This window comes from Passer domesticus, chromosome 11 (genome assembly GCF_036417665.1).
Source record: "Passer domesticus isolate bPasDom1 chromosome 11, bPasDom1.hap1, whole genome shotgun sequence".
Lineage (NCBI taxonomy): Eukaryota > Metazoa > Chordata > Aves > Passeriformes > Passeridae > Passer > Passer domesticus.
In genome coordinates, this window is record NC_087484.1 from 14,090,964 (window position 1) to 14,109,127 (window position 18,164).

Genomic DNA, 18,164 nt, shown 5'->3' on the forward strand with positions numbered 1-18,164 from the left:
CAAGTTAAGAAGGCAGTGGCCCTTCACCTCCAAGGTTTAACACAGGCAGGAGAATGAGATAAAGATCAGTGCTGCTTAACTTGGGAGTAACTTTACCAAGATGCAGTCTTACTTGGAGGCTTGAGCAGATCAGTTTGCACTGGAGGGCTCAAAGTTCAGACTGCTCTTGGGCTTTGCTCACTGATGGACATAGTACTGAGTGCTTCAAATTTTAATTTCTGCACAATAAAGCAGACATGATTATCTCTGATTAATAAAAGTCATCACTTTGCAGGGGAACAGCTAATATTTTCTGGAAATCCCTGAAAAATACATGAAGCTTTCCAAAGGTTCCTAGCTCATTGATGATGCAGCTATATGTCTTCCAACAGGGACACTGGCTAGGGATCAACCTGCTGATTTCTGGATCAGAAATTAAGCTGCATTCCAAAGACACTTTGGTGTAAAAGGACTGTGGTTTTAAGCATATTAATTTAATTCTAATTAATCACATCAATCAAAAACGTGTTGAAAAAACAGTCTTAAACTTTTTGTAGTTTCTCAAAAACTGCACATCAAATCTTTACAGTCTCTTGACCCTATTATGTTATAGTATAGTCTCCATATAGACTTTAGACTTAGAATAACAGAATCATTGAGGTGGGAAAAGATCTCCAAGACCATCAAGTCCAATCATCAACCAAATACCACCATGCCACATCTACTGATTTTTTGAACACTTCAAGGGATGGCATTTCCACCACTTCCCTGGGTATCTGTTCCATACATGATTATGGACTCACTTAAGAAGCAAAGCAAAACAGTAGAGCAAAAGTAAAGTATGGCAATAGAGGTATCCAAAACAACTGAAAGGGGGAAAAAAAATCAATCAATCAAAGGAATGTTACCTGAATGCCAACAGACAATGTTTACTAAAAAGAGCATTGGAGGACAGAGGTGACTGAATTCACTGTATCCAAATGAAGCACCATCACTGGGATCTCAGCATTCTGCTGCTTTTCTGCTGGCCTGTGTATCTTATAAACCAGTTACAAGCAGACCCACAGCCAGCACTGCAACAACAAAACTCCTTTCTCCAGATACATAATATCTGTCTTATAGGATTATCCCCTCAGCTGTCTTTTGATAAGAAAATAAATAATGCACTGCAAAATCTGCTTTAGTAGCAGAACAATTTCTCCTGAGTCTGTTGTTAAAAGCACATGCCAGGAACTGCAGCTACTGTTGTTATCTCTGTGAGAGAAGGAGAGCAGCTGGGGAGAGATGACTGCACTACCAACACCCAAACTGCATCTGCTTTGTGAGGGTCCCATCCCAAATATCCAGCACCCATACGTGGGAGAAGCAGCCCCTCTAGCTTCATAGGGAGCTGCAGCACAAAATGAAATAGTTTGGTGCCTTTATCTTAAACCCTCCACAGCACACTGGACATGTGTGTGCCCTGGGGCTTTGGTTCTGCAATTTGTGTGAGTGTTTAAGAGACAAAACAAAGAGAGCTGGGCTTGCTTCTATATTACACAGCCTATATTAATTTCTCTCTGGTTAATGCCTACTATTTTCTGTAATCAAACATTGAACTGTTTATAGATAATGAGTTTATACTCCTAGGAAGAAAAGTACATGCACAATGTCAGGTTATATTGGCTCTTGTAATTCAAACTCTTAATTTATAAAAAAAGTGAGAGTATTTCTAGGCAGAGGAAAACCCTACTTACAGTAAAATGCCCTAGATTATTAGCAAGACAGAACTACCACAACACATAAGGATGCACAAGGATAATTCTCATCCTTTTGAAATGAGCAGCCTAATTGACAGCTGTTGTGATTTGTTCAGCAACTCTTCTTAGGGACAAGTGACCTTTAAGGCACTGCAGGAGGTCAGGTATTTCCACACAAATGACTGGCAGAGAGAAAGACTGAGAGAAAAGTTGTCTCTCAGAAAGGTTACCACCAGTACCAGATTCTAATCTGTCTTTGCATCTGTGCTGTGCATGAGGAATCTGTTTTCCCAGCACGCCTCAATCCCAGTGCCTTTCATAGCAGAATGGGGGGTTTATTATCTTCCAAGGCATATAGCTGGCAGTCTGATAGTCCTCTGAGAGCAAACTGGAAATTCTTTTTGGCTAATGCATGGCATTCAGGTCTGGCACTCCTCAATAATACAAAAGAGGTCTTTGCCTAAAGAATCCAGTAAAGTCCAAATTCTTGGTGGGCATTAAACAGGTTGCATACATGAAGAATATCTGTCTATTTAAGTGGAGACTGAGCATAAAAGTTAGCTCTAATGGGAGTCTCATGGTTCCCTTTCTGCAGCTGAACAAAAAACATCCCTGATTTCCAACCTCCTTGAACTCCTGCAAGTTCAGACTCAAAATTGATAAAGACTGAGGCTTCAGGCAGTGCTGCCCAGGAAACAGCACAGGTGATCAACTAACAAGGCTCAACAGAAAGTCTGGAGAAGAACCTCCTTTTGATAACAAGAGTCTGAAAATAAAATAGCATTTGGGAAGGTTTTGTTGTACTTGAATAGCATTAGTATAATTCTGCCCATGTTTTAGCCAGTTTTGCTTAAATATCTCAGAAATTAGTAATATTAGGGAAAAACATTGATCTTGTCTTCTGGTTTGTTTTTTCTTCTTTTAGACAAGAAAAATATAGCAAAAATCTTCATTTTGCAGCTGTTGGAAACAATCAGAGAGAACACAGAAATGCCCTTGTTTGGTTTTTGTTTTTTTTTTTTTTTTCTTTTTGAGAGAAGAAAATTATATATACATAAAAGGGTTGTAAGCACAGTTTTAAAAAGAATAGTTTATGCAGCATTTATCTTATGGCTATTAGGATCAGATACCTGAAACTGTGGGTTACAACTATTTCTAATTTTGTGGTAACTAACCTACATTGGAAACAACACAAGCCAGAGTCTTCTACCCTTCTAAAAGTCCAGAAGCTGAGGTCTCTAGACATTAGCTATCAATACAGCTCCAGCCTACGTACCCTGAAGAGCAGCAGCCCCTCATTCTTGCCCTGTGCTTTCCCTCCTGAGCTCCAGCAGTGTCAGACCTGCTGGCTGAGCTCTGTGCTCCTGACTGCAGAGCCAGAGCATCTCTGCAGAGCCCCTGGGTCTGTCACAAACAGCCTGCCCTGGTTCAGCAATCGCCTTCTTTTCTCTAATTGAATATGCACCACATGCAGAGTGCTTGCAATAATTGTTACCTTTAAAATGGATTGCAATTGACAGGAAGTGTACAATGAATTCCAGTCCTCCGCACAGCTATTTTCTGTGTTTAGCAGAAAGAGATGAATGTTGGAAACGTGCCAGGTGCATTGTTTGACCAGATGTACCATAAGATCTTATGGAACTCTGTAGAACAGTGTAATGCTATAAAGAAATCTAAAGCTGCTTACTGTATGGGTTTAACAAGAAGAATCATAACAACACAAGAAAATCTTGATTTCTGCAGAAGAAATTATACTATCATGTCTTTCAATCTGAATTTCTTAACAAAGTCCCTCATTATCAGGAACTGATGTTCCTGATTACTTCACCATGCTAAAAGAATATCAATCTGCAGTCTCTTTACATGTGACTCCCCTTAAATTTATGTGAAAATGCTGTAATTGTTTCCTCTCTTTCAGCTGTGAGCTACATGATGGATGGTAAACAGCTAGAAAGCATTGCTATGAGTAAACCAATAACAGCAGACTTTATAACTCTGGTGCATCAGTAATTACCTGCATCATCCATGGTTTATATAATAAAGTAGCTGCTTTCCTACCCATAATACTGAAAATATTGGGTGTCCATATACAGAAATCTTGTTAGAATATTTGGTTCTATACTTCATTCTGTAGCTTCCATTTTCCCTCTTTTTGTACACCTGCATTAGTGATTCCTTAACTGAGAATGTGCAGATGTGCTCTGGCCTCATTAGCTCCCATAAAGCATGAGCCCCTTTGTCATCAGCATTTTATGAGGAATATCATATTCTAGTGTCTTAAACACACACACAGAGAATAAAGAACAGTACTTTGGACCTATGAAGAAGATGAATTCTCTTGAAAAACAAAAAAATGTTTTTCTTCCTATTGCTTAAGCACAGAAACTGGAAAATAACACACTGAAATGTAATTCATACCCTGAAGTAACCCAGAACTGTAATGAAGCAGTATTTCTACAGAGAAGCTCATCTTGTTGAAAAATGATGTCATTTTTGGTGCTGGTAGGCTAAGGAGCATAATACCATATGCAAACTAGCTTCCAAATGGCTTCATTAAAGTTTTTACAATCTGTTTAAACATTAAACATTTCCTTTAAATATTAATAAAGATCTTTGATTGTTCAGGTTGTAGTTTACTCTTCCAGCACAGTATCAGATGCCAGCAGTTAGCTAACATATACCAACTGTAATTAGAAGAGATAGGCCAAAATCACATTGGCATATGGAGGAATGTGTAAGGAACTTCCAAAATGGGACTTGTGCCCTAGCTGCTCTGGAACTGCCCTGAATCACAAATGGGGCTCTCACGTGTCCTGCTCTGGGCAGTTGAGTCAGACTCTTGGGGCTGTGAGAGCTGCTGCAGAACCAGACACAGCTTACAGAGCTCTGCAGATGCTGCTGTGCTCCCTCCATCTCACCAGAGCTTTGAAGAGTGACCTCTGAGAAACTTCTCCCTACTTTGGGTAGTTAGCACTTATCCCTAGTTTTTAAGTCTGCAGCTATGCAAATATCCAGGCTCGTGCCCCACTTGTGTAAAGCACATCTAGTTCTGTGAAGAGTGTTCTCTCTATGCATGCAGCCTGTGAAATGAAGCCCATCCTAATTATTGCCTCTCTGATAACAGCAACTGTGGAATGCATAAAGAGAAAAAGCAAACCAGAATCAATCTAGTCCTGGGTTAGGAACATATTCTCACATCATCAACATGTACTGCTGAAACAGAGCAGGGTGCACTTTAGTATCCCATACTTAGAACAAATATGGTCAACTTTAAAGTATAACTTATGCAATCTCATGTTTTGTAAAAGTTGATAATTACAACAATTCCCTCAAACATAGTCAGTTAGAACTCCCCTGTCTGAGAATTTGTGACAAGGATAAAAAATAAAGGTAGGATTCTTCTTTTAAGTCTTCCTTAATTTTTCAGACAGGAAAACTAATTTAGTAGAATTTTATGTAATGAACCAAAGTCGTTTGATTTCAATGACATTTGGCTTATGCTATAAATGAGCAAGCTCTAAATATATCTAATGACACTAGAGATAAAAAACATTCAGTCTCTTACTTAAAATATAGTTATGTCCCAATGGTAAAGATTTTCTCTAGCTTGGAAACACTGACACTTCATGTTATTGTGTTAGATTATTTTAATACAGGATTTATCAATAAATTCTTCAGTTATAGAATAAATCTCTTAAAAAAAACCTCTTTGTATTGTATAATGTACTGCGCACAGTACATTATACTGCTAAATTGGAATGGTGGAAAATTGTTCAGCACATAGGTTAAAATAGGTTTTACTGTTGAGGGTATTCGTATTAGGTACCTTAATTAGAGCCCTGTGTTGCCTTACACTTGCATGAGTACGTGTCACCAGGTTCATAATTGCTCTTCCTGCGAGGCCTGTGTTTGGAAACACAATTAAGCTGCTATTTCTGGCCTGGCTGGGGAGGCTGCACTGGGATCTCTGCAGAGCACCCAGAGCTCTGCTGCAGCTGGGGGCTGAGCTCACCCAAAGCACCCTGCGGGCTTTGCTGCTTTTGACTTTCTGTTGTTTTAAACAGCAGCGCTTTTGCCCTGCCCAGAGAGCCCTGGGGCAATGGGAGCCCTTAAGGAATCTGAGCTGTTTGTGATTCCTAACAGCACCAAACTGCTGCTGACAAAGATCTATGTCTTGCAATCTGATGTTCCTCCTTTTTACCTTACATGATTTTTGCAAGAATGCTCACTCCTCACAATTGTCTTTCAAGGGTTGTTATCTGCAAGGTTCCCTATCAGCTGTAAGAACTGCACAAAGGCTTTGGTCAAAACTTTTAGAAGCATGTAGGCAACAATAGAATTCTCACACAATGAGCTGCAAGAAGAAAATAAATACATGTAAATAAGGCATTATAATAGTCTCAAGCCCTTGCCAGCATCCTGTCTTTCTAGTGACTGCACAGCTGTGTTTCCATTACACGATTAATGGATTTCCTACCTTCCAAAGAGACATTTGTACCAAATGGTAGCACAGTGCAAGACATACTAAACAGCTGACTGTAGCTCATCTCTTCCTCATGGCACCGTCTGTGCACATAATTAAGGGCTAAAATGCCCTTTGTCAAAAGTTTTCACACTAAATGTCTAAATCATGACTAGGATTCAAATTAGTCGCCTATCTTTGCACATATTTTGGTACCTATATACTTTCATTAACCAACAATAATGAAGTGGGCTACAAGTCTCAGGATCTTTTTCAAGCTTTTGACTTTTAATTCAGCTTCAGTCACACAAATTAAAGGAGATATTGACCACTCTATGCCTCCAGAGAACCTGAGAAGAGGTAGGAGTGTTTGAAAATTCCAAACAGACATTCAGCACCCTCAGAAGCACACACTCATGTAGTAATAAATATTTTACTTGTAAAAGCATTTTTTTGAGGTGCCCAATGATATGTCCCTAGCTCATCCACCTTCTGCTTTCCCACAGAATCTGACAGAAGGTATTTTTAAGGTGCATTAGTATCCTTTCACTACAGATCCTTAATTTTATGTGAAATAGTCACCTGAGCTCTCAGATTTAAGTACTGTTGAAGATGTATCTTAGTGTAGCATTTTTAATTTCTGCTTGTTTTACTATTTTTTTTTCCCCCTTTTGGTGATGTCAATAAAACATCACCACCGACACTACAAGGAATTCAGTAGACCTGAAAACACTAGAAATCTTTGCAATACTTTTTCCAACAGTTTAGCATCTTCTGTTCCAGCTGGAGTCAAACCATGTCTCATTTATCACATCTCCATAGAGCACTCTAGATTACAGATTTAAGTGTAAAAGACTGTTAGATGAGAAAAGCCATGTACTCTAGTACTTAGGGGAAAAGTGTGACACACAGAACATAGCTGCTATTCACGTTTCTCAGACTTCTTGTCCAAATGAATCTCAATTCTTGAATAGCAGCCTACATCAGAAAGCAGAGAAGGTGTTTAAAGATGACTGTAGAAATGAAACAAAAGAATTCCCCAAATTACCACGTATAGACTTATAAGAGCAGATCAGTGAATATACTAATTCAGGATCCTGCCTCAGATACTGATATTAGAATTGCAGAGTAATTGCAAATAATTCTGCCCAATGTAACTCCAGGGTGGCATTCTGCCAAGGTAATGCAGTTAAAAGTTGACTCATCAATAACAGGTCTTAAAGAAAATAAAAAGGAGCTTAATATCATGAGGATCTCATACTATTCAACACTGTTCAGAGCAAGAGCAATTCTCAGCATGAGGATGCTCTGCCTGAGTTAGAAACTGGTAATGCCTTGTGTCCATTCCCCTCCAGCCTCTATAAACAAAGCACTGTAAATATGGGAAACCCAGAACAAGTAAATGATGCTCAGAAACTAGACAATTTTTTTTAGTAAAAACTCTTTTATCTTAGATTAGGCCCCAAATAAAGAAAACAACAACATGGCATCAGAAAAATGCATGTGAAAAATGGTACTGCTGTCTGGTTTAGGTAAAATAGAGTAATTCCTATTTTATAGCTCTACAGCTTTATTTTTCCACAGAATTAGTTTCACAAACTTCAAATGGAAACATTACTGTTGGTAGGTAGGAGCTGCAATATAATGTCTCTAGAACAGATGCAAAGAGGGCAAGTATTTGTCCTGTAGAGTAAGATTGGCAGTGAAATCTTACAGTCATGAAGAAAAGACACCACAGACTTCATAAGAACCTTTTGGGTTTAGTCCTGATAGGCTAAAGGCCCCCATATAAGTCACTAATTCCTAGTATGTCAACAACTAACTGAATTTCTTTCCAATATCCAAAACTTGGCAAGGTAGGAAACTGTTTTTAAGAACACACTTCAATAATTAGTATTAGAGTATATTTCCTCTCAGCAAATTGAAATGGAATAAATTGCATTGTCTTTGTTAGAAATTGAATTGCTTGCAAGAGGTTAGGAGTGTGGTGGCAGATCACAGAAAAATTAAAAACATACTTCAGAGGAATGAAGGGAAAAGATGAGATTGATTTTGTGTTTTAATTTTAAAATATCAGCAGCAGTTCCTCTAATTCTAATAAAAATGCAGAGATGCAAAGGATTTATTATCTCATTGCCATTTTAAAGATAACTATATTACATTGACAACATTCCTATTTTTCTTTGATCAGAAGAAGAACAGTCATGTCTTAAAGCAACTAAGTGTCCTTTGTTACTGGAAGTTTGCTTTGGCAAAGCCACCACTTGTTTCTTTCTTTTGCTTATTTCTTTAACCATTATTCCACATAGCTCTTAACTCTCAGTTTATGTCCCCACTTCCACATGATCAGTGATTCACCATCCCAGAAAGAACATTCCAAGAAAGTATCATTCCAGTTGTTCAGAATATGTCCCTAAGCTTCATTTTCAGTGATGTGATTATTATCTGACATTTTTTTATTCTTTTCTTCTACACAGAGTCTGATTTCAGCTTCATAAGAATACTTGCTTACTCCTGGACAGCACAGGCTGTTAACAGCCTCTTCATTTTCCATTACCATCATTGCCTCTGTCAGGGAATGGACGAGGCATCAATGTTCACAAAAATGTCCAAATTCAGCCTGAGCACAGTTATTCCAGTGCTACCACTATTTGCTGACCAGTCAAAAGTCCTTTATATCCCTTCAAACAATTTTCCAGCTGCACTCTATTACACCCCATCTGGAGCAGAGCCCTTCCTTAATCCTTGCAGAAACCAGTCCTGCTAAAATAAACTCAGCGAGTTTGAACTGCAGGAATCCCTGAGCACATAATCTTGAGACAACAGAGCACTGGGGTACTCCTTCCTTTGTGCCTGCATCATCTCAGATCAGGAATTCAAGATAAATAAGCACTTTGGAAATGGTTGTTTCTAGTTTGGGAACCAAAGGAGAACTTGGCTGACAAGCTGTGGGAACAATGGCACCGTCACCTCTCTTTTGGTGGCAGCTTCCATTCAGGGCTCATTCTGGGGTTACTTTTAGGTACCATTTAAGGTGCTGTACAGTAGCAAAAGTTGGTTGTGCTGCACGAAAAGGAAATCCTGATGTAAAAATGTTCTCTCTCTCACAAACTGGGCACGTTTGAAAAAAAAAAAAAAACCAACTTTGCAGAAATTCTCTTTTCTATGCAACTTAACAAGACTAATGATCTAGAGCTAGATCCAAATTTGATTGAAGGCAACATTTACTTTAAATGCCAAATTCTTATTGGCTGCCTAATTGTCAACATTTTTGCTTTAAACTTCTTTTTTTAAGCAAAGCTATTCAGGACCTATGATAATTTTAATAGTAGGATTTGCCTTTATATCTGAGACCAACAGTTTTCCATTGCTGTTGTTGGTCAGAAGTGTACTCTGTGCCTGTAGTTTGTCCAGCTTCTCCCGAGCTGAACTTTGGTGATGGTGAGTGGATTATGCCAGAAAGAGTAAGCATACCAGAGAAATGCAAAATATTGCTGGCCTTCCTTCCCCCCTACTGTTTTCTTTTAGATCTTTTTCCTTGTCTAGTTCTTCCTCAGGCCTTATGAATCCTTTAAACCTCCCAGATCTGAAGGGAAATAGAAAGTTATTGTGTGTCTTCCATAAATCTGTTGGGGTGAAATACATTTAATTCAGTAGCAAAGCCTACTGATAAAAAACTCCAGAATTTTTCCCCAGGACGTTAAAGATCCTGTAAGAATTTCTCTCTGCTATTGCGTTTGCAAGTTGAGAGTCAGATATGCTTGTGTATCAAATTAACACCATAAACAAGTTTATATTCTATCATGAATTTCAGTTACTTTTGCTGATTCTTTCATCTAAGGATATTCAGAAATGAGCATTATATCACTGTGCTGTGAACATTCATTACAACCATGTAAGACTTCAAGAAAAAGGTTCAAATCCAAATCTTTTCCCAATTTTGAAACTTCTAATCAGAAGAAAAATAAAGCAATTAGGTTATAATAAATGTTTCTATGATCTCAGGAAAATTACAGTAGCTTAAATTCTCACTGCATTTTAATACAAAAGAGTTAAGGAAAAGCAATTTTCATCAATTATTAATTTATCAATATCCTTGACCTCATGGAGTATTTTGAAATCTGTGATCTAATTAAATAGCATTATTCAAAGATAATAAATTTTATAACCATCACTTAACACTGAATTCTTGGGTTTTTAGTAGCTCTGCCACCATTAGATCTCTCTTAAAACTATAATCAATTTTACATCCTAGCTTCCTAGCTGCTGTTGGAGTGTGGAAACTCTCCCTGTTTTGATGCAAGAATATATCACTGTAGGGTGCACCTCTCAGACATGTGGCATTTTCCATGTTTTCCATGTTTTAGCTAAATCAATGCAACTACAGAAGGCCTGCAGGTACCTGCAAGAGGTGGATGACATTCTTTCAGCAGATATTAAATCAAGTGAACGAATGCAATATTGCCATCGATGATTAAAATTCAGTAAATTTTGCTGGAAGGAATTTGAGGATGTAATTCAGCTTCTACCCAATACCTCTGTACTAATGTTATTCCCTCAAGAGGAAAGAATACTGTTTGCCATTCTGCTTTACCCAGTCCTGTCATACTAACTTTATTCCCTTGAGATGAGAAGTGTTCCTTAAAATATCAGTATTTGAAAAATCTTACATTTTCCATCTCCCCAGCCACAAGGGGACTGTGGCATAGATTATGTTCATTTTCTCCTTTTGATGCTCCTTTAAGGAATTCTATTTTCATTACAGGTAAGATTGGTACTTAGTGTGTTCCATCTTCCAGGTGCACTAATTACTTACCTAGAAAATCTCTCTAACACTCAGTGAAAATAGTAGTTCTAGAAAACAAATCGAGTTGCAAAAGCCATTCTGGCATAGCTTAATGCTCTAATTGGCTGGAACTTAACTGTGGGGGAGGAGGAAAGGAAAGGGGAAAAAAGACCATGCTTTCCTTATCTCACTGAAAAGATAAAACTAATGCAGTTTTTATATCATATAAATTTTTTCACTTGAGTTAAAATAAAACATTGGTGTGAGATGAACTCATGGTTACAGCAAGGCTCAACACAGAGATAGCCTGGATTGATTCCTTCCTCTGCCAGTGAGAACTGAACTGCAAGGGGCATTTTCCAGAACAATGTCCCAGCTTAAAACAGAATTTTTGCACATCTCTCTCTGTACTTACAACAGCTGAGAGCAGTAGAAAAGTGAAGCATATTTCATGAATGATGTGTCTTTAAATACATAAATATTATGTCAATTTTACTATAACTCTTTTGTAGTAACCACTACTTACAGAGAAAATTACCAAAGCAAAGCAAATACCATTTTCAGTAATTCACTGAGCTAAACACCTAAACCAAGTGCCTGGATTAGTTCTGAACCAGTGTTCTTGTAATTAATACTCTACTCTGCAATGTGTTGACATTGGTGATTTATTACAGCTCTTACATTAAAAGTATAACCAGATTTATAGACTTTGTGGAGGGTTAGAAATGCCACATTACAAATGAGGGGGTTTAGTTTTATAACAAAAAATGTCTTATTGCTATGTGTATATTAAAATGGTTTTCTGGTAGCCCTGGGAAAACTAATAGTGGTGTATAAGCATTTTATGCCAATTTCATTTGGAGTAGAAAGAGGTTGGTTGTCTGTGTGGGTGACAAGGGAAAGGAATTTATGGTTATAGAAAAAATACTTCCAAACACTTGGAATCCAGGAGACTTTACTCCTAACTTTTTCTTCCCATAAAAGTGGGAAAGTAAAAGTAATCCCACTTGCAAGTACATATATTCAAAATATTGAGAATTTTTGGGTGGCATGGACCACAGCATGGCCCTGGCTCATGGCCCCTCAGACAGGAGAGGATGTCACCCACAGGCTGCTGTGTATGGTGCAATGGTTGGGTCACCCAGGAATTTTTAAATCCTATTGCTCCTATTTTTCCACTTCTCATCAAAAGGTCTTGACATCCCCTCTTTAAAATAACTACAGAAACATTTGACTGAAAGGCATGACAATTTGGGGAAATGCTCCTATGGAAGCTGTTTCTTAACGTGGTTTTCGGAAGATCTCTTTAGAACAAATTGTTTTGCTCTGAAGGGATTTGTGCTGCACAGCACTGACAGTTAAGTGCTAAATGGAATCTCTCCATGGGCTCTGTGTTACTGCTGAACAAAACACAGAAGCTGAACACTAAATAAAACACTACTCTTAAATACACTAATAAAAATAAAGCCAAGAGAACAGTGGGTCATTTTTATGCTATATCAGCAATGTCATGTTTCAGGAAAAAACATTCAGATATCACTCCTTTTATGACAATAACTAGCTCTGAAGCAGTTGTTTTATTTAATTTTTTCTAACTCATGGTGAGAAATTTGACTAAGTTGCAATCACTGAATAAATGTGTCATAGGTGAGTGACAGACTTTTAAAAAAGAGAGCAAACTAGGTGGGGAACACAGAAGATTCTGAATGAAGCTAACAAGCTACTTTTACCATTTTAAGGAGCTGAAGCTTTGATAATAGACCATATCATGGTTGTGCCTGGACTAGGAAGGAGTGGAGCTTGCTCTAATTTAGCTATTGAAATAACACCTGCATTTTTGCTGCAAAAAGGAAGAAAAGTAGTCTGGATTTAATCTTCTAGCAAGCAAGCAGTGCTCTGATAGTGAAAGATCAAAATACAGAGAAACTAGAGATAAGAGGGGAAAAAAAAACCAGCACAGTTCAGCAAAGACACATACTTAAAAAAAAAAAAAAAACTCACAGGAAAAAAAAAAGGTATTTGAATTATATTTACCCAGGGGGAAAAAAATTGATGTCCTGCAATTCAACTGCAACATTAGAGGCATCTGACACAGATGCCGGGGCTACCAATGTTACATGCACTGTGAACAGAGGCCAAGCAAACCAGCAGGGCTGTGCTGTGGGACACCACACATTCCCCCAGAGAGCACAGGAAAAATGCATTGTTCATGTTGAGTGCAAACTCCCAGACAAAGATGAGGGATCTTTTTGTCTTTGACAATCATTTACTGAAATCAGCCTGGAAGTTTGAAGTAGGAAGAAGCAGGAGGCATGTAGTGAGTAAAAGGAGATAAAGTTATGGGGAAATGAAAAAGATGCACTAAACTGGATTTGCAAGAAATCCATAAAGATTGTATCTTGATCGGATGGCTGGGAGACAAGGGGTGAGAAGTTTAAAATCAGCTACACCATGAAAGTTCTCCAGGCAATAGTAAAAGCTTGAATTTAGTAAGATTGCTGTGAAAAAGTATAGAGAAAAGGCAGTGATATAGAAAATATCTCCTTTCCTCCAAAAAATTTCTATTAAGAGAACTTTTGAAGACAGAAGTAGGGAAATTTACTTTAAGAATTTTTGTTTCCAAAATGCTTTAATACTACATCTACTTTAATTTTTTTTGAGTCTTGAATGAGATTTTCTAAATGAAATATTATTCAACTTTAAAACCTGTGGAGTACTGTACCTCATCCCAATAATTAAAGAATGCAGTTGTGGCTCTTCATAACAGTATCCTTCCCTCAAAAATTTCACGTATACGCAGATATCTATTTTATAGAGATGTAGATCCTGTCATGGCACTCCTGATACATTTTTCTGTTGTTTCAAACACTGCATCAGATGACATTCCCAAAAAGACATGGGATCATGTTTGCTCCCAAGTGAAAATGCAAGAATTTATCATCAGTTCTATGGGTCACAAGATCCTGTACTTAAAAGATTTTCACAATTGGTTCCTCTCATCTAAATTTAATTCAAATAATTTAAGACTGCTAACCTGCAAATATTTTTTGGGTTTGTTTTAATGTTGTTCAGTATTGCAGCACAAAATGAGGGCTATGGAATGTGTGCTTGGGATAATTGATGGTGCTGCCATGGGGTCCAAAATATCCTCTCATATACTAATGGGTTTATGCCATTCTGCCTCTGAAATTCATTTTAATGATTTTGACAGCTCTCATTTTTCCTTTGTTAAATCTTAGTGACTGTATCTGGATATTTATTTTTAGAAGCACAAACATATTACAAAAAATACATAAGCCCACTGAGGATGAATAAAACATCTCCATAGTAACTTTCTGGATAGTGATGTATGGCTGGTTGCAGACAGACTGACAAACTTCAGTCCTAACTCTGCATCAGGATTTGTTAGCATAGAATCCTAAGCTCAAAAATGACTTCAGAAATGAAATGCCCCTTTTTCCTCTCTGTAGTTATTTCACAGCAATGATTGATTTTTTCCAGATGTGGTTAAATAGGAAAATTTATTTTATTAGTTTTAATATAGTCAGTTGCAAATATAATCAAAAACATCCCCTCAAGGCAATTGAATATTTTGGCTTTGCTTGATTTTTCCCAGAAGAAATTCTATCCTACTCATGTATTTTAAACTTATTTTATAATACCTATAAATGAAAATATAAATAGTTTGGTTTGAAATTAGTATTGATATTGATGTCCATACAGTTCAACAAGAATTTCCATCTGCAGGATAATATTCATGGTAATAAGAAAGACTGTGCTATATTTTAAAGGGACAGGTTCTTAAAAGGCCATTTAGGGGTTTTTTTTCTCTCTAGGCCTTAGTGTACCCATACCCAGGCCTGCATTGTGCACAGCCACTTGTGGAACCATGACCATTTCCCCAGCTCACCCCTGCAAACATGAGTGAAGCTCATTTCCCTCAGTTTGCACTGAAACTTATATAACTTACTTGCTGTTTATGTCTTTTACCAGTTGTGTATGTAAAGCTTTCATATACAAGTCAGAGAAAAACCTGCAAGCAACTATGATTTTTAAAGCTAAAAGACACCTTGTGTCTAATTTGTCAGCAAATTAGGTGGGTTTAAAATCCACCCTTCAAACAGCAGCAATTTCTGTTCCTTTCATCTAAACAGTTCTGTATTCCAAGGGAACCTGGGATAATCAGTAGTTTGTTGTAGACATGAGTCATAATTATGTTCTTTCTCTCTCATTTAAGTTGTTCGAGTTCATGAATTTTTTGGCTGAGAATGTCATCTTCTGTTACATGGGACTCGCGCTATTTACGTTTCAAAATCACATCTTCAATCCTCTTTTCATATTTGGTGCTCTTGTATCCTTTGCTTTAAAGAAGTAAATATCTCTGTATGTGTGTGTGTGTATATATACAAATAATGCATGTTTCATGTGAAAAAAGAAGTCAACAAGCAAACCAATCAGTTCCTTGAATGCTAAAGATCAGTAAGTATCTTGTCAATTCCAAGTACAATCATCTATTACCTATATCCTAATAACTGCCCCAATGCATGTTAGCACATGTTCTTTGGACAGTTGCTGTTTTGCTCCTCTGCTACAGGCAAATAGCTTTAAACCAGCTGGGGAACTTTTGCCAGTGGTTTATAAGTGAGGTGGGAATTTGGGATAAGTATTGGGAAACATCTGTGGGGACAGGTGCAACACAAAACCTTTTTTCCTGTCTGGAGCCAGTGCAGATCCACAAACTGGAGAGCTGCCTCCAGACAGACATGTGCCATAAGCAGGACTTCCCCAAAACTACATAAATGGTATGAAGTCCTTAAAAAGCCACAGTTCTGCTTTGCTCAAATCTTTCCTTCTTTATACTTGGTATCTCTAGCATACATGGAATTACTTACAGCATCATGTGCCTAAGAGGTCAGAAAAACTCTTTAATTCTGCCATGGTTTCTCAATAAATCTTACTGGTACACCAATATAGATTCTTTTCACACTGACAATTTATTCAATGATTTTTTTTTTCTCAGAGCAGCAGCCCCTCTGCTTATCACTTTTAAATGAACTGTAATAGCTTTGAAAGTTGGGAGCACACTGTTGACGTGCAGTAATTGCTATATGTAATTTCTAAATGAATAATCAGGACTGCACCAGAGCTCCCTTGGCTCCAGGCTGGGCTGGGTGGCAGCGAGGAGGTCACTGTGTCCCCCCGGGGCAGTACCACAGCTGTGCTGCAGCCCTGGCACCGGGAGGGAGCAGGGGCAGCCAGGGATGGGGCAGGGACCCGGCTCTCTGCCTCTCCCGAGCCCTGGAGCTCCAGGCAGCTCTTGGGCAGCTGCTGGGATTCAGACATCGCCTCTCAAACTCTTCACCTGCTCTCCAGTCCCAGCACGCTCAGACTGGGAGTGCCATAATTGAGCCACAAGATAAGGGGAGGGCAAAAACGTGCAAAATGTGCAAAAAGCATACATAAGGAGCTCAGACTGCCTTTCTTTAAATCTGATAATGGCCTCATGGTTCGAATTAAGGCAACTTTTGGGATAGTTCCACAGGAGAGTAATAAAGAACTTAATCGGAAGAATCTCTGCAGAGAAGGGGAAGAAAAAGCAAAAAGTGCTGGATATAGACAATATGAATCACCAGGAAATAAGGAAGTAATAATCAGGTCCAAAAGTACATTTATTCTCTGCAAATTGCTGCTGAAGGAGATAATGCTCTCTCTGCAATTGATGATGGGCATTTTCCTGAAGAGCTGAAGATGAAGCCACATGTGACACAAATGTGATGAGTAGAAGTAGAGTGATTGAAGGGAGATATATTATGATGAATATAAAACCAGGATGTCTGGGGAAGGCAGATCTCTGCCACTGCACAGGAAGCATTACAACATGGCATGTAAAACATGAAAGAAAATACTATAATATTTGTTTAATTACACCTTTAAATTAATTTTAGAGAATATTTGGGTTAATTCTGGTTTTGTCAGTAGTTTGTCCACTATTTTCCTCAACATCTTACATTTTAGGTGGCAATTTTTGTAGCAAGAGCTTCCAACATATACCCACTTTCTTTCCTTTTGAATTTGGGTCGAAAACAAAAGATTCCCAGGACCTTTCAGCACATGATGATGTTTTCAGGTAAGAGCTATTTTGGCTTTCTTGGTATTTCTCCTGTCAACATTTAATGAATGACAAAAAAAGTCATCTATCACTAGAAAAAGCCACATCTATCACAAAGAATTTGTTGTCTTAAAACTCAAGGTCATCTCTCCACAGCTACTGAAGCAAATGGATGCATTCTGATCAACCTCACTGTGCTCTCACTCTATTTTAATTAATGTTTTGGAAAATCACTGCCCAGGAAGCCATTGTCTTTCAATCCATTGTCCCTCATCTGTCTACACTTCCATGACAATTTGGGAATACCATGTTTTTAAGTTGTGCTGTTTTAGAGGCCCTTGTAGTATACCTGAGAGTATTTTACATAGCAGCAAATAAATATCCAACTTAGTGTTAGTACTGATACTCAGATCAGATATGGTCTTTGGCAATTCCTTAAACTTCTGGACCAGTTTTACTTTTAAACATGAGATGAGATCATTTCAATTCCACAGACCTTTTCATATTTATTCCAGCTTGATATTTAATTTTGTTGATTTTGTTAACCTTGTAGAATAACCAAAAAAAAATTCAAATCCAGAAGAGGGAGCCATGTTCTAGTCTGATTTGCACAGCATCCCCAGAATCTGTTAAGGCTCATCTGGACTACGTATTTTTTTACTTGTACAAGCTAGAAATAATTCCACTTGACTTTCTAATGCTAGTTAGGAAAAACTCACTTATAAGCCAAGAATATCTGTTCAGTAAAAGACAGAAATGCAGATACCCCTACGCTATTGATGATATAATTTTCTAAAATTAGAAACTCAGCACATTTTTTTGCTTCATTTTCCTGCTTTTTATGCAAAAATTTATTCCACATTTGTATGGATAAAAGTTCTTGATTGACAGCCTTGATGTACAGAGATCCATTTAGCCAGATAACGAGAGAAATACAATGTGCTGCATTTCAAGCTCCCTCATCAGGACTACTCCACATCAGGGGGCCTCATTTGTGCCTATGTAATTCCAACTCTCTAGAGAGCAACACAGCAGCTCATTTCTATACCCATTCAATCCTCCTGCTAAAAGCTGCCACTGAAAATGTCA

The 18,164-nt window shown here is 37.9% G+C and overlaps 1 protein-coding gene and 1 long non-coding RNA gene across 2 annotated transcripts in view; one reads left to right on the forward strand and one right to left on the reverse strand.

Annotated features, from left to right (window-relative positions):
• Positions 1 to 1,014, reverse strand: part of LOC135278914 (uncharacterized) — a 63,314-nt gene extending 62,300 nt beyond the window's left edge. Inside the window, exon 1 of the long non-coding RNA XR_010346296.1 lies at positions 888 to 1,014. This is a non-coding gene — a long non-coding RNA (uncharacterized LOC135278914). The remainder of the gene's footprint in view (positions 1 to 887) is intronic.
• SLC9A9 (solute carrier family 9 member A9) overlaps positions 1 to 18,164 on the forward strand; it is a 176,530-nt gene that overhangs the window by 84,343 nt on the left and 74,023 nt on the right. Inside the window, exons 10-11 of the mRNA XM_064385801.1 lie at positions 15,204 to 15,317; positions 16,982 to 17,093. Coding sequence (XP_064241871.1) covers positions 15,204 to 15,317; positions 16,982 to 17,093 — 226 coding nt within the window. The remainder of the gene's footprint in view (positions 1 to 15,203; positions 15,318 to 16,981; positions 17,094 to 18,164) is intronic.